Source organism: Lacerta agilis, chromosome 4 (genome assembly GCF_009819535.1).
Source record: "Lacerta agilis isolate rLacAgi1 chromosome 4, rLacAgi1.pri, whole genome shotgun sequence".
In the NCBI taxonomy this organism is placed as follows: domain Eukaryota; kingdom Metazoa; phylum Chordata; class Lepidosauria; order Squamata; family Lacertidae; genus Lacerta; species Lacerta agilis.
Window position 1 is genome coordinate 22,647,779 of NC_046315.1, and position 27,260 is coordinate 22,675,038.

The 27,260-nt window shown below is 44.3% G+C and overlaps 1 protein-coding gene across 5 annotated transcripts in view; it reads left to right on the forward strand.

The window, feature by feature from the left end:
• The first annotated feature begins 10,087 nt into the window (after window positions 1-10,087).
• The window catches only part of SGCG (sarcoglycan gamma), a 28,615-nt gene continuing 11,442 nt past the window's right edge, over window positions 10,088-27,260 (forward strand). For 2 of the 5 annotated variants that reach the window (XM_033146323.1, XM_033146318.1), the window contains exons 1-4: window positions 15,830-15,960; window positions 23,653-23,850; window positions 24,594-24,695; window positions 25,627-25,714. In XM_033146323.1, the coding sequence (XP_033002214.1) occupies window positions 23,656-23,850; window positions 24,594-24,695; window positions 25,627-25,714 (385 nt within the window). In that variant the 5' untranslated portion in view covers window positions 15,830-15,960; window positions 23,653-23,655. Of the gene's footprint in view, window positions 10,202-15,829; window positions 15,961-23,652; window positions 23,851-24,593; window positions 24,696-25,626; window positions 25,715-27,260 lie in introns of those variants that run through there. The other 3 variants (XM_033146321.1, XM_033146322.1, XM_033146320.1) reach the window with 3 other exon arrangements.

Below are 27,260 nucleotides of genomic sequence, written 5' to 3' on the forward strand. Positions count from 1 at the left end.
GACTGAACACAACCACTGCTGGTATGTGGCTCCCAGAGGGTTGGCTAACAGGGAATGCAACCCTTGAACCTAGAGATTAGTCACCCTTGCGCTACCACCATGGTTGAAGCAAACAAATGGAAATAGGAAATGTCCTGAGCGAGGAAGGATGGAGGGGCATGGGTGTGTACTAGAACACTGGGGGGAAATCCCTATTTCCTAACCATGTTCTGCCTGCACTGACTCTGTGGCTATGATTAGCTTGTTGGCATCCATCTGCCTTGAGAGACAATGAAGTGCACCTTGGGGGTCAAACTCTGTTGTTTTTGCTGCATTAGCAGCACCGAAGTGACCTCTCCGGGGACAAAACCTGGGCAGTGTGTATGGAGGTCCTGGGCTGCCCAGATGACAACATCCCCTCCTGGTCTCACTGACAGTGGTCCAAAGGAAAGGAGAGCAATATGTTTGGCACCAGCCTGGCTTCAGGAATTCCTGAAAGGAGGCACACAAGGTGCCATCCAATTGTCTTAGGGACTCCACTCTGGATTTGTGTAGGGTTTCTTTTTTACTCCCTAGCTGTTTCTTCTCCTGAAGATGTCCCACAAGACAGCAGAGGTCTGGGATCAGATATTTCCTTCTCCTGGATGGGCTACCTTCCCATCTGCGCCCCACTTTCCTCTACAGCACTTGCAGAAACCGCCATTGAACTCACTGTTGGTCTCACCAGAGCCTCACTGAGGGTTTGTGACCCATTGGCTACCCTCGGCTGGTTTATCCAGCCAGCAAAAGCCGCTTCCCAGGGTGTGGCTGCTGTCGCATGCAGCCAGCTTCTAGGAGCCACAGATGAGAGCTGAGTGCAGGTGGGGACAAAGTTGGACAAGCTACCCCAGAAGAGAGTGAGAGATTTCACTTTCTTGGGTTCCATGATCACTGCAGATGGTGACAGCAGTCACGAAATTAGAAGACGCCTGCTTCTTGGGAGAAAAGCAATGACAAACCTAGACAGCATCTTAAAAAGCAAAGACATCACCTTGCCAACAAAGGTCCGTATAGTTAAAGCTATGGTTTTCCCAGTAGTAATGTACGGAAGTGAGAGCTGGACCATCAAGAAGGCTGATCGCCGAAGAATTGATGCTTTTGAATTATGGTGCTGGAGGAGACTCTTGAGAGTCCCATGGACTGCAAGAAGATCAAACCTATCCATTCTCAAGGAAATCGGCCCTGAGTGCTCACTAGAAGGACAGATCCTGAAGTTGAGGCTCCAGTACTTTGGCCACCTCATGAGAAGAGAAGACTCCCTGGAAAAGACCCTGATGTTGGGAAAGATGGAGGGCACAAGGAGAAGGGGACGACAAAGGATGAGATGGTTGGACAGTATTCTCGAAGCTACTAACATGAGTTTGGCCAAACTGCAGGAGGCGGTGAAGGATAGGCGTGCCTGGCGTGCTCTGGTCCATGGGGTCACGAAGAGTCGGACACGACTGAACGACTGAACAACAAAAACCCCAGAAGAATCCCAACATATCCGCCACCAGGAGTACTATCTCTACCCTTAGACTCAAATCATAGCTTCTTTTTTCAGGGGCTTTTTGGCTTAGCATTGAAAGAGAGCAGCAGAGTTATGACCTGGGTAATTCCCCCCTTAGAAGTGCTGGCTGCCTTCTGGGTTCTATCTAATTGCTAACGAGTCACCACAGGGAAACTAAGGTAATAAGACCCTGCTGCCAGTCACCTTGGCCAGTGGAGCAATATGAAGTTATAGCTGTGTGAAGATATAAGGGTTTTTTTCAGTGCATGCTATGAAGCTATTGAATATTGCAAGGAATGCCCTACAGAGAAGACGTGCTTATTCCACAGTGCCTCCCAAACTTTCGGAAAACATGCCCTCCTTGATTCCTTTGAAGACAATAGTAATTACCCGGCAAGTCAGAATATTGCTATGATTCTGTTAGATTTGCCAATTTGGGGCTAATAGCTTAGCAGGTTGCTGTCTGACAGGTGCTAACAAGAGTATGCAAATCCTTTCATTCCTCACTTGCTTAGCTATCATCAGAGTAAGAGGAAATTGAGCTTCTGAAATACCTATAAACTTTGATTGAACGAAATTATTTAAATACTGGGATTTTATAGGCTATTTTTAGCCTAGGACTTGTTGAATCTTCCAACCAACCTCCCTGTGTCTGTAGCAGCAGCGATCAAGGCACCAGTTTAGCCAAATCCATATGTAATGCAAGTGTCTAATGCAGATATGGTTCAAAGAGGCACTTTGCAGAGGGCAAACCCATCTGTGTCTCAAGCTGATCTTAACACAGCCACCCAGGTGCTCTGGTGTGGAATGCAAAACTTGCATTTTGAGTACAGTAGAGCTTCTCTAGTACTTCCTGGTTTATACAGAGCAACCCAAAGCAGCAGAGGAGCCAACTCCTAGGGCCAAGGAATGTTCAACACACATCCCCTAAAGTTGATGGACTTTGCCATTCAAATGGTGTGCGTGCACCGCATCATGCGATCAATAATGCAGGGCAGGGCTTACCTGGGCCCTGCAGTATTTTATTCAAGTTGGCACCCTGCAAAGCAGGATGGGTAGGGAAGCAATGGATGAGTGACTACTTCCCAAGCCCTGATGGCTTGCGCCGGCCATGATGGGAAAGGAGCGTTTACTTCTTTTTGTAACCAATGCTCCAGAATGTCATGGGTAAAATGCCTCTAAGGGAAATGGAGTGGATATTAAACTGGTTGGATCCAATGCTGCAGCTGCTCTGTCCCCAAAATGCCCCATTTGGGGCTTCACACTGGCTAGGTAAAAGGTAAAGGGACCCCTGACCATTAGGTCCAGTCGTGTCCGACTCTGGGGTTGCGGCGCTCATCTCGCTCTATAAGCCAAGGGAGCCGGCGTTTGTCTGCAGACAGCTTCCGGGTCATGTGGCCAGGATGACAAAGCCGCTTTCTGGTGAACCAGAGCAGCACACGGAAACGCCATTTACCTTCCCGCCGGATGTGCTTTCGAACTGCTAGGTGGGCAGAAGCTGGGACCGAACAATGGGAGCTCACCCCATCCCAGGGATTCGAACTGCCAACCTTCTGATCGGCAAGCCCTAGACTCTGTGATTTAACCCACAGCGCCACCTGGGTCCCTTTCTCACACTGGCTACCAATTGCCTAACCCCCACCAGAAGTAGAACTGCACCCACAGCCCCATCCACAGACATGGTGGGGGCTTCTACAATGGACATGGCTCCTCTGTCCCAACCTAAATCCCTCCACATGCTACAAGGGATGGAAGAAGCTGCACCTAGTTCATGGGTAGGCAAACTAAGGCCCGAGGGCCGGATCCGGCCCAATCACCTTCTCAATCCAGCCCATGGACAGTCCAGAAATCAGCATGTTTTTACATGAGTAGAATGTGCCCTTTTATTTAAAATGCATCTTTGGGTTGTTTGTGGGGCATAGGAATTCGTTCATTTCCCCCCCCCCAAAAAAAAATATAGTCCGGCCCCCCCACAAGGTCTGATGGACAGTGGACCGGCCCCCTGCTGAAAAAGTTTGTTGATCCCTGATCTAGCTACAGCTATACATTATTGCCAAGACCTAGTAGAATGCACAGTGATGATGGATTAGTGGTGGATTTATTCCGCTTTATTCTCCAATGCTTCCCCCAAGTTATCGCCGTCTGGAGGGGTATAGCACAAGAAAAGCAAGACAAAAGAAAAAAGAAAAGACCATTTGTGGGTAGAAAGTCGTGGGATTTCATCAGGAAGTTATAGGATGTGTGCTGATTGGAAATGAAGCAGTAGGACTGCCCCCAAAACCTTTGCAGGTACAAACAGTATTAAAAGTGGGGCTTGCTTATGACCACTCCAATAGCATCACAAGCACAAATTATCATGCATGCACAATAAAAAAGGATGTCTGAAGGGTCTCTATATTAAGAAAAGCAGTCTGCAAAAAGGGAGGAATGCAACTATTTCGCTAATATTGAATTCTGTGTTCATATTGGCTGGATATTTGAGGAGAGATGATAGGCAAAACCATTAGCGCCCATGAATCATAATCGAGTGAAATAGAAGCCCTGCAAGGGAGCACTCAAGAGAAACTTTAATATTGCCTGAAGCTATTGTGCCCAATCATGGATCATTTATATCATGGCAAAAAAAAAAAATCTGCATTTTTTGTATTCCTGTTCCTTTCTGCTGGTTTCCCCTGTGAAATACTAATTTATTTTGCAGATAACAGAATTTAGCTCACAGTTCTGCAGCTGAATAGCATATACAGTACAGTGATCTGAGATTCAGACAGTAGAGAAGGAAGTTGCATCTAAGCTTCATGAAAATACTAGTCAGGACAACTGGAGAGAAAGGAGTCAGGTTGTGACAGAAACAAAGCCGAGTGAAACTATTTGACCAACTGTAATGATTTTTAGAGAGCAAAAAGTTGCTGACTCACACCTCAGGGTGCTGAAGGAACCAGCAGTGAAAATATCCATTTAGCATTTGGAAATCTGTGCAAAACAGTACTGTATAAAAATCTCCAGTGAAGGTGAAATAAATGAACTTTTTCTTTTTTTCAACAAAAAAGAAGATGTGAGGATTTACAAATCAATGCCCACAACTCATTTCGAAAGTAATTTGATTTTTTTTAAAAGAAAAAAAATCTAATAGCATCTAGAAGAAAAACAGGTAATCACTAGAAACTCAGGGAAGTTTGAAATACAGTTAGGAGATCAGGGCAGAAAGCATTGACTACTCATTTACACATTGATCTTTCTCCAGGACTTATATCTTAAAAGTGTATTGATGACTAGCCCCTGGGCATGGTCTAAAAGCACATGCAACAAGCTGAACTGAAGCTTAAGTCTGGGACAATATTGTTGCATGCCACCCCAATCTCCAAGCGGCGCATGATTCCAGGGTTTGGTTTCCTCAAAATGAGGAACAGCGGAGACTGTGGTGTCTTTAGGATATATGGTTTATTTACACATATATACAACCTGAGCCTAAGATTGTTGTTTCTCCCATACACCCAGCCTTGGATTCAAGCAGAAATCAAGCATGCCGCTCACGCTCAGGCTGCTGCCTGCTTCTTGCTTCTGTTGTTGTTGTTGTTGTTCAGTCGTTCAGTCGTGTCCGACTCTTCGTGACCCCATGGACCAGAGCACGCCAGGCACGCCTATCCTTCACTGCCTCTCGCAGTTTGGCCAAACTCATGTTAGTAGCTTCGAGAACACTGTCCAACCATCTCATCCTCTGTCGTCCTCTTCTCCTTGTGCCCTCCATTTTTCCCAACATCAGGGTCTTTTCTAGGGAGTCTTCTCTTCTCATGAGGTGGCCAAAGTACTGGAGCCTCAACTTCAGGATCTGTCCTTCTAGTGAGCACTCAGGGCTGATTTCCTTCAGAATGGATAGGTTTGATCTTCTTGCAGTCCATGGGACTCTCAAGAGTCTCCTCCAGCACCATAATTCAAAAGCATCAATTCTACGGCGATCAGCCTTCTTTATGGTCCAGCTCTCACTTCCATACATTACTACTGGGAAAACCATAGCTTTAACTATACGGACCTTTGTCGGCAAGGTGATGTCTTTGCTTTTTAAGATGCTGTCTAGGTTTGTCATTGCTTTTCTCCCAAGAAGCAGGCGTCTTCTAATTTCGTGACTGCTGTCACCATCTGCAGTGATTGTGGAACCCAAAAAAGTGAAATCTCTCACTGCCTCCATTTCTTCCCCTTCTATTTGCCAGGAGGTGATGGGACCAGTGGCCATGATCTTAGTTTTTTTGATGTTGAGCTTCAGACCATATTTTGCGCTCTCCTCTTTCACCCTCATTAAAAGGTTCTTTAATTCCTCCTCACTTTCTGCCATCAAGGTAGTGTCATCAGCATATCTGAGGTTGTTGATATTTTTTCCGGCAATCTTAATTCCGGTTTGGGATTCATCCAGTCCAGCCTTTCACATGATGAATTCTGCATATAAATTAAATAAGCAGGGAGACAATATACAGCCTTGTCGTACTCCTTTCCCAATTTTGAACCAATCAGTTGTTCCATATCCAGTTCTAACTGTAGCTTCTTGTCCCACATAGAGATTTCTCAGGAGACAAATGAGGTGATCCGGCACTCCCATTTCTTTAAGAACTTGCCATAGCCCAGCCCAAACACACATTCTTGCTTCTAGCCCAGCCCAAACACACATTCTGTGGCTATTGTCCTTCTCATTACCAGCCAGGTGAGAGAGGAAGCACAGAGCCACTTCCTCTCTTACACTAAGGACCATAGCTGTCAACTTTTCCATTTTTTTAAGGGAAATTCCCTTATTCTGAATAGGATTCCTCGCAAGAAAAGGGAAAAGTTGACAGCTATGCTAAGGACCCATAATTAGGGGCCGTTAAACAGTGGGATGATCCATTAGGTTTTAACTCTTGCTGGATCCAAGAATTAGAAAGAACTCCAGCATCATTCAGCCTAACCCCCACCCAAACTCAATGGGATCTTCCATTAGATTTTAACCCTTGCTGGATCCAGGAATTAGAAAGTACTCAGGCACATGGACATAGCCAGAATTTTTGTTGGGGGATGGGAAAGAACCTCAGTTTGCTATGTATTTTTATTGAATTTTATTGATTTAGGGGAGGGCAGCTGCCTCCCCTGCCCCCCCCCCTGGCTACGACCATGCTCAGGCATCATTCAGCCTAACCCCCACCCAAACTTACAACACTATGATGTATACAGTAATAATCAGCAGTGCAGATTTATGCAACCTATTGACTTCAATTACATTCGTAATAGGAATAAGGGGAGAGTGCTGATTGAAACATTTCTAATACTTACTTTTGTCCATATCTAAATCATGCAAAGCTACATACAGAGATTCTGTTTAGAAACAGTGGGTTCAAACTCCCAGTACAGTGGTACCTTGGTTTTCAAAAACCTTGGTACTCAAACAACTTGGAACCCAAATCTTACTGGTTTCAAGGGTTATACAATTTATATCAACAGTAGACAATAAACAAAGAGCGGGTTATCCAAATATTTTCTGTTTACTCTTTACCTTGGATGATGGTCTCTCACAAAGGTCTATTGGAGATTTTTAAAATATCATGAACACTTTGAGTGCAATTTTCAGTTGCATTCTTCTGGAAATCCTGATATGGCAACAACAGAGTGAATCAACAGGGATGTACCCTCTTGTAGCCCTGCAGGTTTTGTATGTATTTCATATATGCAAAGTGTTTCTTATCATATATTTGTTATAATATATGTAATAAAGATAAAGGGTAAAAGGGCCCCTGACCGTTAGGTCCAGTCGCAAATGACTCTGGGGTTGTGGTGCTCATCTCGCTTTATTGGCCGAGGGAGCCGGCGTACAGCTTCCGGGTCATATGACCAGCATGACTAAGCCGCTTCTGGTGAACCAGAGCAGTGCACGGAAACACTGTTTACCTTCCTGCCAGAGCGGTACCTATTTATCTACTTGCACTTTGATGTGCTTTCGAACTGCTAGGTTGGCAGGAGCAGGGACTGAGCAACAGGAGCTCACCCTGTCATGGGGATTCAAACCGTCAACCTTCTGATCAGCAAGCCTTAGGCTCTGTGGTTTAGACCACAGCACAGCACCACCTGCATCCCATAAATATATGTCATAGGTGTATGCATTTTACAAATGTGAAACATTGCTTATTGCATATATGTATATATTAAACATACCCTATTGTGTGTCAATTGTTAATCATCCTCTGGTGGACCAGCTGAAATCAATGGATGAATTTTCAAGTTTTAAAACACCTGCTGAAAAGGTTTCTATTTCGTCAGGCTTAACAGCTGGTTTTAGTTATTCATTTCGTTCCATAATAGCTGATTAGTTCTGATTAAAACGCTTTTATGTGTGTGTGCTTTAATTCTACAATTGCTGTGAACCACTCTGATGCTGCTGCAGTATATAAATCTCTCCCTTTTTATAATAAAACAAACTTGCATCGCTTAATTTTAATGTGTCTGCTGCTATTAGGACTTAGTTGACTTATCACCGTGTATGTAATATCCATTGCACACACCCACAAACACACCCCTCCTGATTAAAAGCCCACCTTCCTTATCAACACAGGTTAAGTTTATTGAAACTTGGGTTTTACAGCTCTGCGACCAAAGAATAGGACCCTCCTTCCCCCCAAACTCGCCTTCGGCTTATGGAACTGGCGGCCTGGGAGCGAGCAGATGCGCGCACTGCTCCTCGGCGCCCCCACAGGCCGGCGGAGGCTGCGCGGGGTTCGCTCTCCTGAAATGCAGAGGCGCGCGCGCCGGGGCGCAGCTGGGAGGCGAGCAGCCGCCAGCTCGGTCTACTAGCAGCTGCGTGACGGACGCTGCGTGTCTGCCCGGTCGTCTTTGCCCTGCTCCGAAGTGGCGGGAAGGCGCCGCAGGTCGCAAGGCGGGCAGAAGAGACGCTGCCTGTGGTGTTTCTGTGTTGTTTTTTTGGCGCCGCTTCCGACGGGGAGACGGGATGAAAGAAGGAGACTCGTGTCCCCGCCGGGTCGCCCTCGTGCCAGCCTCCCAGAGAAGGAAGGAAGGGACTCTTCTGCCCGTCGTCGCCCTTGTAGGAAGGATTCAGGAGGAGCGGCAGGTAACAACACCCCCCACTTCTTGTGTCCCCCGAGGCACATTTCACTCTCCTTATAACAGGGCAGTCCCAAACATGGAATACCAGAGAGCAAGCCCCGCTGGGTTTAGAGGAGGCTTACTTCTGAGTAAACGTGTTTATAGGGTTGCACCGCACGCCTTCTCTCCTCTGCACCCTCCGTCTCTTTCAACCCCCCCCCCCCATATATCTCAGCAGCATACACAGCTATCCCTCCTTATTCAGCAATCCCACAGATGGTTTATTTTATATTACAGAGCCATAGCTACGGGGCTAGCTGTGTTTTATGCCCCATGTGAAGCTTCCAGAGGGGGCACCATTGAGGCTCCTAGCCTCTGTTTGCACAAATGTCAAACTGGTTCTTTGACCTGGGTGAAATAGTTTCGCCCCTGTTTATTCTATATATATATATCCCACCCTTCTTCTGGGGAGCTTATTATATTTTACTTTCCCCACCTTCCTATTTTATCCTTCATGTTGAGGTATATGGACTATTTCTAAACATTCAGATGATGCTTCTCAGGCATACTATATGCCGAGTTCTCCCCACTCCACTTCCCAGTATCCCTTGACCATTCACACTGATCACTGTAGAAGTATCGTTTTTTCCCATGGCTTATAATCTAAACATTCATCTTTCCTTTGGAAGCATCATGCCTTAAGTGTGCGGTATTTCTACACCATGTCCGTAATATGAGGAGACACAGAATCTGAATGCCTGATTCCATTGATTGAAATAATTTGACAGAAGAGCACCTTGAGTTTAGCAGATCACTTGGCGCAAGTATTGTGTGGCCCCCCATCCTCGCATTTGTTGCACCCAGCAACAAATCACGCACTCAAGCTGATTCCCACAACATGCATTCTGCCATTTGTTACATGCATGCAGCTTGTTTCCCTTCACTCATCAACTGAATATGGTTTGGGTGTTCTATAACATGCATTTTAGTGAATTTAGTAAATTTTCTTTGCTGTTGTTTTTTTTAAGTGTCCTACATTTTGCCCAGCAGAGTTAGGTAAAGTGAAATTTGTGCCCGTGGTATTTGAATCATGAATGTAATGGTTAGAAGTAATCACTGGACATTGCAGCCTTTTGAGTAATGACATGTGGGAACTCGCCCATACTGCCAGAGCAAGAGGAAATCAAATGTCATTGGGGGCAATAGCTAAAATCAGCACTGGTATGTCTGTTCTGAGGCAGTGGCAAAGAGCTCTTGCAGAATTTTTGAATTTAAGGAATGCTGTTTTTAAGCACTACTTTTATAAGTATTTGAACTTTTGTGTGTGTGTGTGTGTGTGTGTGTGTGCTTTCCATTGTCATATTCTCACAGCTCCAATATATTAGAATGTTGAGATTTATTGCTAGGCAAGCATGTCATAAAGATTTGATCCTTACAGGTAATCTGGATATATTTCAGTGGTGTTGCTTTGAGTGAACTACTTTGCATATCCTAATAAGCATCTCTTTCACCTTTTTTTTTAGGACTGAGTCATCAATCAAAAAATTTTTTGCCTGGTTCAAGTTGTGAACTGTTCACCCATCCACAATGCTCACAGATTACGATTCAATCCCAGCTCTAGCGTTTTCTTGGACAGACTAGGTAAATTCAGCTGCAAATATATTGCATTCAAAAGTGCTTTTCCAGCCTTGTCTCATATCCATCACTTCTTTCTAAATCATGTTTTTAGACTCACATTGCCTATGTTTTATGCATAGGGCTGAATATCTGGTCGCATACCATGAGCAAAGAGATTGTGGTGCGGGGATAGACTTGCCTTGGTAAAACTAGCCTAAAATTGTCAAGCCATGCCAGAAAATAATGTGGGGTCCTATTGACCTCACATCTCCACTCAAACAGTCATGAAGTTAGCATGTGTCCTAGCTTTAATTTATTTTTGCCACAAATTCTTATACTGAACACACTTCAAATAGTAATTTAAAGATTATCTACCATAGGTAGGTGGCACAAACTGGCATGGTTTCTATTCGCGGGTGATATTTAGCCAGAATATAACCTCAAGCCATTCAAAACAAAAACAGGAATTACCCAGAAATTCAACTTTTCTTAAATTTACTGTTGCATTTTTCAATGCTTCGTAACAATGTATAATCACCCCATTGTTACCTGAATTGCAGGGGAGCAATTATCCTCATATTTTTAGCAGTCTATAATGAGACATTTAATTGTATCAGAAAAAGCTGACTATTCTGCAGCACACAGATGCATATTAACACTCACTGAAAGACAGTTTTAATCGGCAACAACAAACTGGTACATTTTATTAATTTATCTTTCATATCCATTTTTTGTGAGCACTTCATGAAATCATCAAACTAAGGAAATATGGGTGTAAAATTAACTCTTCTGTTCAAATCAATGGGATTTACATTGTGCCTATTCAGAAGTTAGCCTTATTGAGTTCAGTGGTGCTTACTCCCAGGTAAGTAGGTATAGGACTGCAGCTTCCAATGCTCTTAATGGTGGTTTCAGTGAACGTTATCATAGAGAACAGTTGGATTTAGAACTATGCCCAGTGACAATAAAATCATTCCATGTGATTCAAATTTTTAATCCAGTAGAGGTCACTGTATCTCAAGAGGTAAAACATCCAGTTAATTTTTTTTTTTAAAGCAACCTCAGACTTTATATCTGTTGTACTTATATTAACCTAATATTTCACTTCTGCCACCTTTTATTTTAATCAGATTATTTAAACTGTGGGGGGGGGGTGTCTGCTTCAGAGCCACACCTCCCTGTCATTTCACTCTCTCTCTAGGTTAGGCTGCCAGTGCTGCTTCTGCTAAGGAAATCTGGATGCTAAGGGGCCAATTGCAGGTGGGCACAGCTTTCTATAATGTGCCAGAGGCCTTCACCCCAGCTGGTGTGTAGCGGGGACTATTTGTGAATCCCCAGCATAGTACATCACTTTGTAAAATGTAATAATATTTTTTTAAGTATATATGTTAAGTTTAACCACTTAATCCTGTCTCCCTGATTATTTACTGGGTTGTAAAAAAAAAATTAATTCATATATACCATATATGTTAAAGTGGATAAAGGATCAGTGGCAGTGAAAGCAAAGAAGTATCTCAGATTTTTGTATTTAATTGGGAATGTGCCAGTCCTCAATTTATGATCTAGAACTATTAGCAAGAAGCTTCATCTCATCCTGCTAGTCTTGTAGTTCTAGGCTTCAGCAAAAGAAGCACAAAAATATTATTGGGGGGGGGGGTTAGTAGGTAGAAGTGAGCAATGCTTGGTAGGGTTCCCACGCCAAGTTTATGTTGTTGTTTCCCACTTACACACACACACATTTAAACATAAGCAGTTTTCATCATCAAATGTGTAACATTAATGAAAAGCAAAATTTAGGGCTACTGTGGAGTGAGATGATGTGCTCCCGAGCTGTTCAGTGTGTGGATGAGTGTACAGTGTGCAGGATGGGGAGAGCATGGCTAGTGTCCACTGTATGCAGAGCATTAACAGTTCCAGCCTCTAGGCATGTTACTTCATGCACAGAGAGCCAGCCCGGTTGGAAGCAGCACTTGGATCTCTATTGTGCTGTGTGTGTTCTGGGCAATGCTATACTCTGGGCAAATTACTCGGAGTGATGCTGGTGAACCCCAAACCAGACAATTGATACTGCTGATCTCCAAGAGAGGCAGTCCATTTTAGCGCTTTGTATACAAAGCCACTGGAAGCCGTCACCAGGAATAATGGAGTGAAGTGTCACCAATATGCAGAAGACATGCAACTCGTGTATTTGTTCGATCTGAATCGGGAGATACAGCCCAGGTTCTAGACAGGTGTTTGCAGACAGTGAAGGACTGGATGTGCACCAGCAAACTGAAATCCTGAATCTTGAAAACAATTGTGAAAAGAAAGCAGTGTCATGTGTTCAAAGTTCTGACGTTCAGGAGGTGAGAAGATGGCTTGTTTTGCCTCCTAAAAGCTTCTTTTATTTATCAACAAATATTTGTATAGCTAATGTAGCATAGAATCTGAAGCTCCAACCCTAATACCACAGAGTGCAAGATATTTAACGACACACCCGTCTTCAAGTTTGCCTCTTTCTCTGTACCAAATCTTAATTTCTGCAAGTAGCTGAGAATGGCTGTCACACAGTGTCCCTCCTCCTTCCAAGTCTGCATAATGAAGCCATGTGCACAGACATTCTCAGAGAGGAATGTTATGCTTGACATAAGGCTGCTTCTAAAAATAATGGCATATCTGCACTGAGACTTTCTGTAACACTCTTCGGCACTGCCAATCCTGGGTGGGCATTTCCATATGGATTACATCATACGAAAGCTTGGGAATCTAGATAAATTTCAATATGTAAGCTCACTTGCCACATTTTTTGATATAATCCCATAGGCTCCACAAACAGCAGCCAATGACGTGGTGCAAGGGAATGCCTAGTATTATGATGTCATCACACAGGATTACTCATCCTGCATATTACCAGGGGAGAGGCAAGAAATGAACACGGGAGTCCCATTTTAGGTTGCAGCCATATGTTGTATATAATGCATAGTTCTTTCTGCCTTTGCGGATTCCCAGACTTTGAAACTCTCTTCTCCCAGGGATAGAAAAAAAAACGTGCATTTTTTTTTATCAAAGCAAGCAAGAGATAGGCAAGGGGTTCTTAGAGGTTACTGGTAGTTAACTGTTAGATTCCCTTCAGTGTAGTGCTAATGGATCTGCTCATGTTCTATCTGCATGTCCACATGAACTTGTACCTTACATGTATGTTTATGTAAGTACCACTTTGGGAGTCTTTAATCTGGGCACAGTTAATGCCACAGAGGCTCTTGTGTTATGCTGCTCCTAATTTAATATTGCCAATACAAGTCTTGTTAATATGGCGAAAAATAGCAAGAGCCACACACATTATTCTACTTGAATACTGAATTTACATCAAATTTTGGGCCATAAGTAAAATGGCTTTGTGGCTTAAAGGGCCATGACAAAAATGCAAAATAGCAGGATGATTAGTTATTACCCAAAATCCACATTGCCTGGACCTTAAGCTTAGTTACTGATGTAGAGATACAAATAGATGCAGAGGAGAGATTTGCCTTTTAGGGGCTGGGAGGGCACTAGGGAACCGAAAGGGCCGCAGTGGAGGCTTAAATGCATAAGAGGAACACACTCCAGTGCAAATAACCAGAGTTGGGATAACACAATGGTTGAAAAACAGTGAGACTGGGGAAATGAGAGATAGAGGTCAGAAAGAGATGGTAATAATAACTTACCTGAAGGAAGAGGGTGCAGAGATACGCTTATTCCTGAGTTTCAGCATGCAGGTACAAAGTCATGACTTCAGTCTTGATAAAAAAAAATATTATCTGGTGATTTGAGTCTTTCAAAGAGTCAGCCAGCTGCCTCTGTTTTCTGAAACTTTTGGTTCAGTTGTGGATGGGGTGGCCAATAAACGTGGCCTTTAGCCGGATCTGTCCCCCAGTGTTTCTGAACAGGGACATAGCTGTTTTCCTTTATCCACTGGAGGAATTCACCCTGCTTTCTATAAATCCTTCTAACAACGCTCCAAAAACAGAGTAAACTCTGGCTTATGCGTCTCACAAGGATCCTGAATAAACCCAAAGAAATCAGCAAACATGACTAAGAGAAGGAGATGGTAAAGATGGGGAAAGGATCTAGCTAAAGCTGAAGAAGTTCAGCTCCTGCAGCCATCCTTGGGGAAAAGAGAAGCATGGAGAAGCCTAGCAAGCATTATACCCATGAAACCAAAGAGGTTAGGGATTTGATGAATGCCCAGTTATAGGCAAGGGACTTCCTGTCAGGCATCTTCTCTAATGCAAAGGGTGATCTTGTTATAGACAGGGCTAGACAAAGGACACAGGTCTATCTGCTGGCATCAAAATACAGTTTTCCCACTACATGGTCATGAGAAGATTCCTGGGCCACTCGCAGCATCCTTCTCAAGTGACCAGCCACTCAGGAAACAGTGGAATGCAAAAGGGTGTTTAATGTAATTACCAGCTTACTGGAGGAAACAATTGGAGAAAAGTAATGGCCAAATAAGGGGACGCGGGTGGCCCTGTGGGTTAAACCACAGAGCCTAGGGCTTGCTGATCAGAAGGTTGGCGGTTCGAATCCCCGCGACGGGGTGAGCTTCTGTTGCTCGGTCCCAGCTCCTGCCCACCTAGCAGTTCAAAAGCACATCAAAGTGCAAGTAGATACATAGGTACCACTCCGGCGGGAAGGTAAACAGCATTTCTGTGCACTGCTCTGGTTCGGCAGAAGCGGCTTTGTCATGCTGGCCACATGACCCGGAAGCTGTACGCCCGCTCCCTCGGCCAGTAACACAAGATGAGCGCCGCAACCCCAGAGTCGGACACAACTGGACCTAATGGCCAGGGGTCCCTTTACCTAATGGTCAAATAAGAGTGTATACTTGCATTTGTTGTTGTTGTTCAGTCATTTACTTGTGTCCGACCAGAGCACGCCAGGCACTCCTGTCTTCCATTGCCTCCCGCAGCTTGGTCAGACTCATGTTGGTAGCTTCAAGAACACTGTCCAACCATCTTGTCTTCTGTCGCCCCCTTCTCCTTGTGCCCTCAATCTTTCCCAACATCAGGGTCTTTTCTAGGGAGTCTTCTCTGCTCATGAGGTCGCCAAAGTATTGGTGCCTCAGCTTCAGGATTTGTCCTTCCAGTAAGCACTCAGGGCTGATTTCCTTAAGAATGGATAGGTTTGATCTTCTTGCAGTACATTAGATACAGCAAAAAATGCATCTAGCCACCATATGCTTGATGACACACCTATTTTAACCTAGGATTTGACACCTGGACTTGCCCTGTTCTTCTGAATAATAATAATAATAATAATAATAATGTTTGCAACTATGTTGTTTGTGTGACTGCTCACTCCCATGCACTGCTTGCTGCTCTGAGATGTGATTCTCAACAATATAGCTTTGTTACTTTGCAATTGCACTGCACTCCACTCACTGCTCATAGCAAAGCCAGAATAGACACACAATTTCAGGGCACCTGCATTGTTCCAGCTGAACTGAGCTTCTCAGTAACAGTGGGATGAACAGAAGTCAAAGAAACCACTGTAAATTCCCCTGCAAATAATAATTTTAAGTTTTTCGCCCCTCGTGAAGCATTAGTACAGTACTAGCTGGTTTGTCATAGATTAAAATTAGCCCTGCCTGGGTTGCCAGTGAAAGACAGTGGAATGTGAGATGTGGCCAACCATGTAAACAAGTCCAGCCACGCCTCAAATATCTTCCACTCCAGATTCAAGTGGAGAAAATCATTCTATAAGGCAGAGAGAGTCTGGTCCTAGTTAGTTCAGCAAATTGTACTGCTTTAAAATCTTCTAAGGTAAGTATTTTACATATGCTTGGATGTATATATGTTATGAGCTGTAACTAAATTGTATGTGTCCTTTTCTTGTTACACTGCTTGCAGTTCTGTTAATCTTCCCTTTGGGCCTGTTGCCTTAACTTCAAGCACCAAACTTAACGTTTAATGTTTTGTATATTATTACTGATTATTAATAACTATCTAAACATTGGTAGAGCTTTAGCTTAGCAAAGCAAGTTTTCTTCATTGCATTCAATTGCATAATAGATTAGCAATGTTATTATTATTTTTTAAATAAATAAATGTTACTCTTTTCTTTTGGGGACAGTCTGATTTACACAGGTTGAATGGTCTCTGCACGCTCCAAGTAAACTCTGGCTTATTTTGCCTGGTAGTTGTCCTGTCTCCCCTGCCCACCTCCTCCCCATCTCCCAAACAAATGGCTGCAACCAGGGCCGTCTTAGGGAGATCGGCCGCTGTGGCGTGGCGATCCCTCCGGCGCCCCCGGCGTGCCGCCTCTCCGCCGCCTCCCATGCTTTCCGCCCCTTGGGAGGGGGGGTGGGCGAGCGGGGGATGAGGGGCGTGGCACTGGAGCGGCGCGGGGCTCTGTGCGCCCTTCCAGTGCTCCCGGGACGGGAGGCGAGGGCAGCCAGCTCGCAGCCCGCCTGGGAGCGGCATGGGCGGCAGCAGCTGCGCTGCCGGCGTGCGAGCGCCCGGCCGCCAGTCCACCCATGGGGGCAGGGGTGGGTTGGGAGGGGGGCGCCCGGTATGCCGGCGGGCTTGCGGGGGTGCCCCTGGGGGGGGCGGCGCCCTGGCGCGCCACGCCACTAGCCCCTATGGATGAGACGACCCTGGCTGCAACTACATGGATAATTTTCTAACTGAGAAAAATATTATTGTTTTTATTTAATAACGGAATTTCACTTGTTCTTGTCACATATAGATGTGAATATCAAATCTTGTGCTTCAGTTATATGCTTTTTGAATCCAGTGGTGTTATATACAAATATTTATCAGCAAGGTTCATTCTGTTGTATGTGATGCATCAGCCACAGTTGAGCTCCACTGACCTAAACTGTTTCCACAAATGACATACAAATTCTCCCAGGCATTTAAGCAAGGAGCCTTTTGTATTCATGCAGGATTTTTGTGCCTCTGGAGGTGGGGCTAAACATGCTTCTGCAGCCAGTCAGGATCTTGTTCTCCCTTAGTTCAGTAATTCCTGAATAGTATGGCCAAGATTCTGCTTCAGTTTACTTCTCTGCGTGTTAGCTTTTGTGCATTGAGCTATTTGCAGGAGATCAGGTGAGCACAGACCCTGGCTCTTTGTTAGGGTTAAGCTTATTACATTATGTCCAGCAGTTGGACAATGGAAAATCTCTCTCCATTTGCTTCCCCCAAATCTGTGTCAGAGGGTTCCCCAACCCTGTGGAGCAGATTTTGAGGATAGGCGGGCTGCAAGGGCCTGGAGAGGAGGAGGAGGAGGAGGAAGTTCCATTGCACAAGCAAAAGTTTTGTACCACTGTACAAGCTAAGTCCTAGAATTGTGCTCTCCAAAAAGAAAAAAAGAAAAAATCCTGACAAGTTAAAGTACTTAATTTTTACTTGGGGAGCAATTCTTTATTTTTTGGTAATGTTGGTCTTCCTGGCTTTTAAATAATTGAAATAGCCCTATCTTGCTTAAACAGAGAACAGCATGCTCCAGTAATATATTGTGGTTTGTAGCCTCTTATTTCAAAGTAGCCTGTGAGAGGCATTTAATAATCACATCCCACTCTTTTGTGGAATAGAACACTGATAAAGGTAGAAATGCATTTTCAATGTGGTGAAACGCCGTGAGACATTATTAATGCAGTGTCACTGCAAAACTGATATTTAGCAAAACTCCTCAACCCCCATTTGTTTAACTGGAATTTATTGTTGCTTAGTCGGTAACGGTGCAATCAGATAATGCCTATTCCTATGGATGCCTACTCAGAATTAAGTCCCACTGAGTTCAATGGGGCCTACTCGCAGATAAGCAAGTATAGGATTGCAAACTCAGATGCACTCATTGGCACGGAGTGCCTTCCATCAGCTTCAGCTGGTGGCCCAGCTGTGCCCCATTTGGCTAGGGATGGCGTAAGTACTGTTCATCTTTGCTCTGGTAACCTCTAGGTTGGATTACTGCAATGCGTTGTACATAGGGCTGCCTCTGAAGACAGTTTGGAAGCTTCAGCTGGTGAAGAATTCAGCAGCCAGATCGCTCACCAAACGAGATCTGGTGTGCATCTCCTGTTGTCTCTCTCCCCCCCCCCCCCTTTGCTAAAAGGAGCCACAGGTAGGGGAAGGCTTTGGATTGGGGCAGTGGCACAATGAAATCCTTTGCCATTTGCAAATTAGGCCCTTGCCCCACAAGAGCTTTTCTTAGCCACTGAGGCAAAAGCATGCCTCTGCCAGGATATAAGACCTTTATTCAAAGAAGGAGCATGTCCCAAGTGCTTGTGAATATCTCCACAGTTATTGCTGGGGGTAGGCCCTGAAATTGGGCATTCTGTAGGTGGAGCAGGGAAGGGACAGAGGACTTACTGGATCCATGGCCCCTTTGTTCCTTGAAGAAGAGGTCTCAGGATCAGACCTTCCCTCTATGGCAGCCTGAAGCTGGTATAACAGTTCCCCGCGTTATTGGAACGGAAGAGAGGAAAAAGAAAAAGAGCTGCACAACAACAAGGAAACCCCCTGCCACGGTAACCTCCTGCTCTGACTGCCAGGATCCAGCAGGGATTTGAAAGCGGCTATTTACCGCTTTGTACCCCTCCACATCCAGGTGGCGCTGTGGGTTAAACCACAGAGTCTAGGGCTTGCGATCAGAAGGCCGGCGGTTCAAATCCCTGCGACGGGGTGAGCTCCCGTTGCTCGGTCCTGGCTCCTGCCCACCTAGCAGTTTGAAAGCACATCAAAGTGCAAGTAGATAAATAGGGACCGCTCCGGCGGGAAGGTAAACGGCGTTTCCATGCACTGCTCTGGTTTGCCAGAAGCAGTTTTGTCATACTGGCCACATGACCCGGAAGCTGTCTGCGGACAAACGCCAGCTCCTTTGGCTTATAGAGCGAGATGAGCGCCGCAACGCCAGAGTCGGACACAACTGGACCTAATGGTCAGGGGTCCCTTTACCTTTACCCCTCCACATCCCACTTAGGATTGCACTCATACTCACTTTGTTGTTGAGCCTCATAAATATTGACTTGAAATTCAAATATGGTACGGAAGACTCGGCGCTTGTTTGCTGATGAGTTTCTCTCGGGGGGGGGGGGTGGAAATTCACACAAGGATTACATCCAGTCCATATTGATTGAGTTCTGTAGTGGTGAAAAGTTGTTTCTTCTTCTTCTGAGTGACACCACAAATAACATTGTGGTGGTGATGTTAACTGATTGCAACACTCCTTGCGCTAAATCCTTAGCTCGGGAGCCTTGGAAAGCCCTTTCATGTCTCGCGTGATCCCTGCGGTGAGCAGTCTGCAGCTGTTTTCGGCTTACGTATATCAATGCAAGGAGTTGTTCGTCTGCATTTAGGGCTTCTCAAGGCTCCTACTGTAGATGACAACAGGCTAGTTTGCATGACATGTGCCTGCCTGTCTGACAGCCCTGATGCATGGATGGGAGTGAGCAGACACATCTCCCCACCCACCCACCTACCGTGTTGTTCCCATCTTATGCACACTGGGACGGATTGCCCTGCTTCCATCTATACATACACAGAAAAAAACCATCCCTACAATCCATGCACTTTGTACGTGCATAGCTAGAAACTGGACTGATGCCACAAGTACAGATGGAGATAGTGGATCAGAGGGGTCAGAAGCAGCTGTGGGCACTTGATCCCCTCCAAAAGGTGGGCCGTTATGCAAAGTGGCTAGGACTCAAAAGCCTGGCTTTCTTTTAGATGACTGAAAAGAGTATTGCCTCAAAGAGTACTATCAAACAGCATGGTTGTGCGCAAATATTTCACATTAACTTGGCAGTATTCTGAAAGCAAGTATTCTTCCTCCTTTATTTTTGTGCTAGCAGCAGAGGCAGTGCAAACATACAGTGCTAACTTTTAACAGCAGGTAGTACAGAGTAGGAATCATCTTTATGTTGTAAAATTGGTTGGTGGTTGTTATTTGAATAGTTGGGCATAAGACTGAGAGCATGGGGAAAGCTGGGGTTTCTGAGTGGTGTTTCGTTTTTTTTTTTTGTAAACTGTTCAGAGGTTTTCTTGCAATCCAGTGGTATATACATTTTCTTAAAAAATACAAGGTGTGACCGGAAAATTCGGTGAATGGTCAAAGAAATCAGAGAGCGAGAAATATTTGAACATACATACCTTACAGGAAGAGCCGTAGCTAAATGATCTTGCCCCCCTGGCAGAACCATCCAGATTGCGCCCCCTAGCCATGGACAAATTAGCTCTTCTTTCCGCCTCTCCTCCAACCCCGCCCCCTCCACCCATTCAATTCATTTCTTATGAGGCAATAATTGTTACTTAATGTTTATGGACATATTTTTTGGCCAATTTTCTGCCCCTATCACCTGTGCCCCTGGTGGGGGCCCACCTCACCACCCCCCAACTATAGCCCTGCTTACAGGCCTTCAAAGAAGGCCCCCTCTGATACAACGCACCGTTGACAACGTTCCTAGAACTGTTGGACACTTCTGGAGGAGTCCTCTTTTCGTACTGCTTTCAGTTCCCTCATCACAGCAGCTTGGATGTGTGAAATGTTGGAAAATCTTTGCCCTTTCTGTGCAGATTTCAGTTTTGGAAAAAGAAAGAAATCTGGTGGGGCCAGATTGGGAGAATATGGAGGGTGGGACAACTCAGTAACTTCAGTAACAATCGCAAACGGAATATGCAATTCTTCCTCCATCATTCGGATGGACAAACGCCTATCCCATATCAATAATTCATGAACTCTGTTGGCATTTGCCACCGTTCTAGAAACTCATCGATGGTCTGCCAGACCGAGGGTCATATTCTATGGTTTGCCGCCCTTCACAGAAACGCTTAAACCACTCATACACTGTCTATCGAGTTACAGCTTCGTCTCTGTACACAATTGTGAGCATTTCGTGGGTTTCCGATGCCGATTGTCTGTTCAAATATTTCTCGCCGTCCGATTTCTGTGACCATTCACCGAACTTTCCAGTCACACCTTGTAAATAAAGTAAATGTGATGGAATCACTTTGCTGACCTGCTCATCTTTCCTTCTCTCCAGCATCCTATTTGTGTTTGGTTTTTTTTAAAGAAAAAATGCAAGGAATGAGGGTTCCTCTCCTTATTCAGTTCTGAAGTGCTGTCAAATGTACATTCAAATGGATTTTTCATTTAAGTGAGAGAAGAAAGAAGTGAGAGGAGCGTGGGCTGAGATAAGTCAGCACTAGATCTTGTTGGGTGGGTAGTGTCACTGCTTGGCACTGGACTTGGTTGCATCTGAGAGGAGTACTTCTTGTTGCTCTTTTCCTTTTAAAGAGAGAAAGTGAAGTTCTTTCCTAGCTTCCTGACTGCTGGGTCCTCTTATTAAAGGCTTTCCATGCCAGTTGTGATGGCCGAATGGCTACAGGTTAATGAATGAACAGTAATCTACAGGTTAATGAATGGAAAATGAAAGGGAGAATCTTCTTAATGAGAAAAGAAAAGAAGCTGGAAGTAGCGGTTTTCTTTATTAGCCACCAAATTGAATTACTTCTCCCCGCCCCCCGAAACTTTTGAACATTTGCTTTAAAAAGCCTATTTCCTTGCTCTCTGATGCTGCGATAGTGTATCAGGACACACTGTAAGTAGTGAAGTTCTACTGTTGTTAGTTCAAACTGGGTAGCAGCTGCTGTGGCTATTATTAACCAGCAATGTGCCTGGCTATTTTCTCAGTGTGTCATTAAATAAACACGTTGTCAAGTCTACTGACTTCGCAGACTCTAGAAATTTACTTTTAATCATTAGTTCTTCATTTTCCAAGTTTTAAACTACACAGATTTAGCTTCCTTGGGGAGTTTTAAGCAAAGGTTGGATGGCCATCTGCCACGCATGACCTAGTTGAGATTCCTGCATTGCAGGGGGTTGGACTTGATGACCCTTGGTGGGTCCCTTCCAGCTCTACAATTATATGAGTCTCATTCATTTTGAATATAATCCAAGAAAGCGCATGCTTTCAAAACATGTGGGTTAAGCAAAATTCATGCTGGAATATAAATGTCTAAAGATAGGAGTTCTACATGTCTCTAGACTGCCATTAATTTTCAGCCCAGTTTTTTTATAGCGGCATGGTTGTAAAATAAAGATTCAGCCATAGGAGTTGTTGAATCTTTGAGCTAACAATAGCTGTTGCAGCTCGATGTTACAAATCATGTTACATTGGTTTTGCAGATTCCTTACTCCAGTCCTGGGGTAGAGTGTCTCCATATTCTCCTACCATTCCTATTCACTTTAAACAGGACGTGCATGATAGCATCAATATATCCATAAATAAAACCAAACACTATAAATTACATATTTCTTAATGTATAAAGAATCACAGAAGGAATTCATCTGATTTATGGGTTGCATCCACCTAAGTTCTACTAAGAGTGGGGAAATTAGTATTAGTGGGTCCAAATCAGTCATAATTCATTAATTTCAATTGGTCTCTTAGTGAGCCAGATATGTCTCTCTCCCCACCCCACAGGTCAGCTTTTGACAGGGAACGAGGTCACCCACCTGTCAGTCATCTGACATCATGATATCAGGAGACTGAAAGTTGGGCGTTCCTTCCTTCATGTAAACATTGACCTGAGGGGTGGGAACGTGCTGACAAAGCAGCACCCAACAGGATTGACCACCACTCCGCAATCCAACAGCTAAAATCACCCAGCTGATGGGCAGGTATGTGTGGTTTGGCGTCCCAGCCCAAATTTGACCTCCTGGTGGGCCTGTATTGGCCCCTGGGTCAGAGGTTCCCACCCCTGCCTTCAGCTGTTAGCTTTTTGGGCAGGGCCAGCCCACCCATTACGCAGATTGATTCAGTAAGCAGCAGTGAGAGACTAGAGGACAGAGCTGTGTGCCCCATACAACCTGCTATGTACCCCTAAAAGCTATCCTGCTTCCCTCAGGTGTGGTGGAGAATGTTGTCCCATTGCCATTGCTGAAGTAAAGTCCAGCTGTCAGCCTGGTCAGCTTCTGTAAACCGTATAGGGCTGTGTCATCTTGTCCTTTGCCTCGGGTCACAAAATTTATTGGATCAGCCCCCCTCCCCCCGACTTTGAACAGTACAGAGTTGAGGATATGTGCAATTTAGACCTAGTCTCTTATTCAAACCATAGGCAATATCTCATAATCTAGAAAAAAGACCAAAGGCCGTCATTTCTAAAATTTACAGTCAACAGTTAAAGAAACTTGCATTTTACCTGGTTAAAGGAAACCTTAATCATATCATTCTAGATTATTCCATCAATTAACTTTGCGCATTTTTAAATGATGCATTCATTGTTATAGCAGACATCATCTTAGAAGAGGTATTTTCTCCTAAAAGGCAGAGTGCTTCTTTTAAAAGATGCTTGCCATCTGCAAATAATGTTGTGGGTTTTTCCTTCTTAATTGCTTTCCAGTTCATCAGGGGCAATTTTTAAAATCAATTAATGTAGCTAAGTAACTGGTTATGTATGCATTGCAGTCCAAAACATTTTAATGATTTTCTAATGATTATTTTTCTTCTCTAGCAGATGGTACGCGAACAGTATACTACAACAACACCAGGTACTAACCTACAGAGACCAGAAACGCAATATGTCTACAACGTTGGCATCTACGGTTGGAGGAAGCGTTGCCTTTATCTCTTCGTCCTCCTCCTAATCATCATCCTAGTTGTGGATCTTGCTCTGACCATTTGGATTCTTAAAGTGATGTGGTTTTCTCCAGTAAGAGTCCTTCATCATCTTTTTTTGCATGTGTAACTATTGTCTGAATAAACTGCACTTTTAACCTGATAATTTAATGGCAAACCAAATGATAAAGGTAAAGGGACCCCTGACCATCAGGTCCAGTCATATCTGACTCTGGGGTTGCGGCGCTCATCTCGTTCTATAGGCCGAGGGAGCCGGTGTTTGTCCGCAGACAGCTTCCGGGTCATATGGCCAGCATGACTAAGCCGCTTCTGGCGAACCAGAGCAGCGCACGGAAACGCTGTTTACCGGAGCGGTCCCTATTTATCTACTTGCACTTTGATGTGCTTTCGAAGTGCTAGGTGGGCAGGAGAAACCAAATTATGGACTTTTGATCCATAAAGGGTGCTGAGAAAAGAAGTATTGCAGATTTTCTTATTTCTTATTTCCACAGAAATGTTTGTTTCCTCCCCACAAAAAAAGAAATTAGGGGGTTGGACTTATTTTTCATGGCTTCAGAATTTCTGGAAAGTTTACATCTCTACTGAACACCACTATACAGAAGTGCCTATTGTGGTTCTTCCCACCCCCACCCCAATGCTGTCTTTTCACAATGTTGATCAGTCTTTCCCCTCTTTTCTCATCTGGTCATGGTTCCTCTTGTGCATTTTTATCCACTGTTTAAAGAAGATGGGCAATGGTACTCTGGCGAGAATGTTAAAATCACTTGAGTAAGAAATGCAGTGCATCTAAAAGCTTGGAGTCTTTTGTCATTACAGATTGGAATGGGATACCTGTATGTTCAAAGCGAAGGACTTCGGCTAGAACGGGAGTCAGAATTTTTATATCCTTTATATGCCAAGGAAGTTCACTCTAGAAAGGTAAGCAAGTCTGGAATATTCTGCTCGCACACACATTCGGTCTTCAATCCCACTAAGTTTAGTGAGGCTTTCTAAGCAAATACACTTAGATTTGGGCTGTAAGTCAGGTCATCAACAGGTCGTCTGAAAATTCGCAATGGGTACATGTCATAAATTATCATCTACAAGACTTGTTTAGGTTAAAGTCAGCAATGCATTGTGGGTCTAGAGGGAGCTGTTGTCAGTCTGGATTCATTTCTCAATACACCCAGTCACATCAGAAGGTGCCGAAACCAGAGACAAGGTCAAGAGTGACCCTGTCTTGGACCTTAGGGTGAAGGAAGTGATAGCTCATTGTTGTATTTAGCTTGTCTAAGAGGCTGTGTACATTTAAAGTGCACTCCCTCAAAGAATCTTGGGAATCTGTAGTTTGTAAGGGCGCTAGGAATGTTGTTCTGTGAGAAGTAAACTACACTTCCTATGATTCTTTGGGGGGGAGGTGTCAGAAGTGACGGACTGGGGAAATGGAAGAAAATAAAAAGAGGCAGGTATCATAGGAGCCAACTCCTAGGGGCTGTGGGAGCTTCGACCCCCACAATAAAATATTTGAGGAGGCTGGGCCCCCTGCAAAGTTGATGGGCATTCCCATTCAAATGGTGTGTGTGCACTGTGTCATGTGATTATGTGGGGTGGGGCTTACCCGGGCCCCCACAATATTTTATTCAAGTTGGCACCCCTGGTAGGTATATTCAGGAGTGGTTTGAATGCTTTTGAACGGGGCTGAAGCAAGCAGGGCCTGCTCAGTTACCCATGAGTAAAAAGTTACTCATTTACCAAGGCTGTCATAGGATACTTGAGAGCATTGAAGGCACTAACATGTTTAGCTTTTCCTGTGGTGAATATCTGAAAGTTTTCTAAATCTGCATCTCTTTCCCCTCACCCCTTACACTAGGACTCATCCCTGCTTTTGCAGTCCACTCATAACGTGACTCTAAATGCACGCAATCCTGATGGGAATGTCACAGGCAGATTAAGTGTGGGTAGGTTTAAGCTACGTTTCTTCAGTTTGCATTTTGAAGGTTTTGAATATGCACATTCATTGCGGCGATCTCGTGTCTATCCAGAGGCCAAACAAATGGTCTTGGATAGTCAACTCAAGTAGGACTGCTATCCAAAAGGAGCAAGGGGGGAGAGAGCCAAATGCAACTGAATTGCCACATCCAGATGTAAGGGGCCAGAGCATTAGGTTTCCCACAACCCTTTACAAAATGGGAGGGGGGATTCATGAAGGCAGCTCCAGAGCTGACATAAATTCTTCCCTGGTTGGGGTGTGTTGGCATCCAGCATCAGGCCTCTGTCTTCGCCCTTGGAAGGAGATCTGACGCTTCCTATCAGGGAACACAAAACTGCAGGACCTGCAAAGCAGTTCTTTTACCCCTTTACTGTACTGGAAAACAAAACCCGAGCTTTAATCTTTTGTCTCCTCCTTTACAGATCTTCCCCAAGCTGTTTAGCCCTAGAGAGGATACCAGTGTCCAATTTGCACAACAATTTATGTGATAAGCATGCTACACTGATATGGATTAGTTAGAAATTACACATGCAGTTTTATACACACTTAGCAGGAAGTAGGAAAAATAGAACACAGTGGGATTTTCTTCTGAGAAAAGATGCATAGGATTGTTCCATAAGATTTTTTTAAATAAATAAATAAATAAATTCCATAAATCATATGCAACCTGTAATTCTAAGGGACGATTCAGTTCTACACTATATCTGTTCTTCTCCACTTTTCACAGCAGAGTCACATGTGCACATTTTTTCATAGTTTGTCCCACCTAGCTCAACCCCAAAGTATTTTTCCTTTTTATTTGATTAGGAAAATTCTACTTTTTCTCCTAATGAAAGCTGGAAACTAGGACCATAAGCTACAGTGCAATCTTATACATCTCTATTCAGACATAAGTCGCACTGTGTTTAGGAATAGGATTGCAGTCCAAATGCCCTAAACTTTATAAACATATTGTTATAGATCTAGGGGTTTTCAATGTTTAGGTTTAATAAATGTTAGAATTTAATTAGAATTGGTACGTTAGAACCAGGAAATGTCGTGGACCCACTTATAAGCCTCTGTTATTAGCATATATGAAAACTAATTAAGTCAGGCAGATATCTTAAATTGTGACCCTTCCTTAATCTTGGGGAATCAACATGAATCAGGTGAACTCAGCCTAATTTCCTTTGGTGTAATGAGCTGTTAGCAAGTCAAAGGATGAAAGTGCAAATCCCATCTGCAAATGGGTGGGCTTCCTCCCTCCCTGATCACAGGATTTCATTTAAAAGACACTACCAGTGTTCTTGGGGTAGGAATGCTGTGGGCCCCTGCATTGTAGGCTTCAAGTTATATATGTGTGTAAATGAACCATATATCATAAAGACACCACAGTCTCTGCTGTGCCTTATTGTCCCACAAGAAACAGATCCTGGGTTAAAGTGCTCCTGGTACCCCTGGAATCTATAACACCTGCTCAGAGATAGGGGTGGTGTGTCACAATATATTCTATCATTGGCAGCTCATCAATGCAA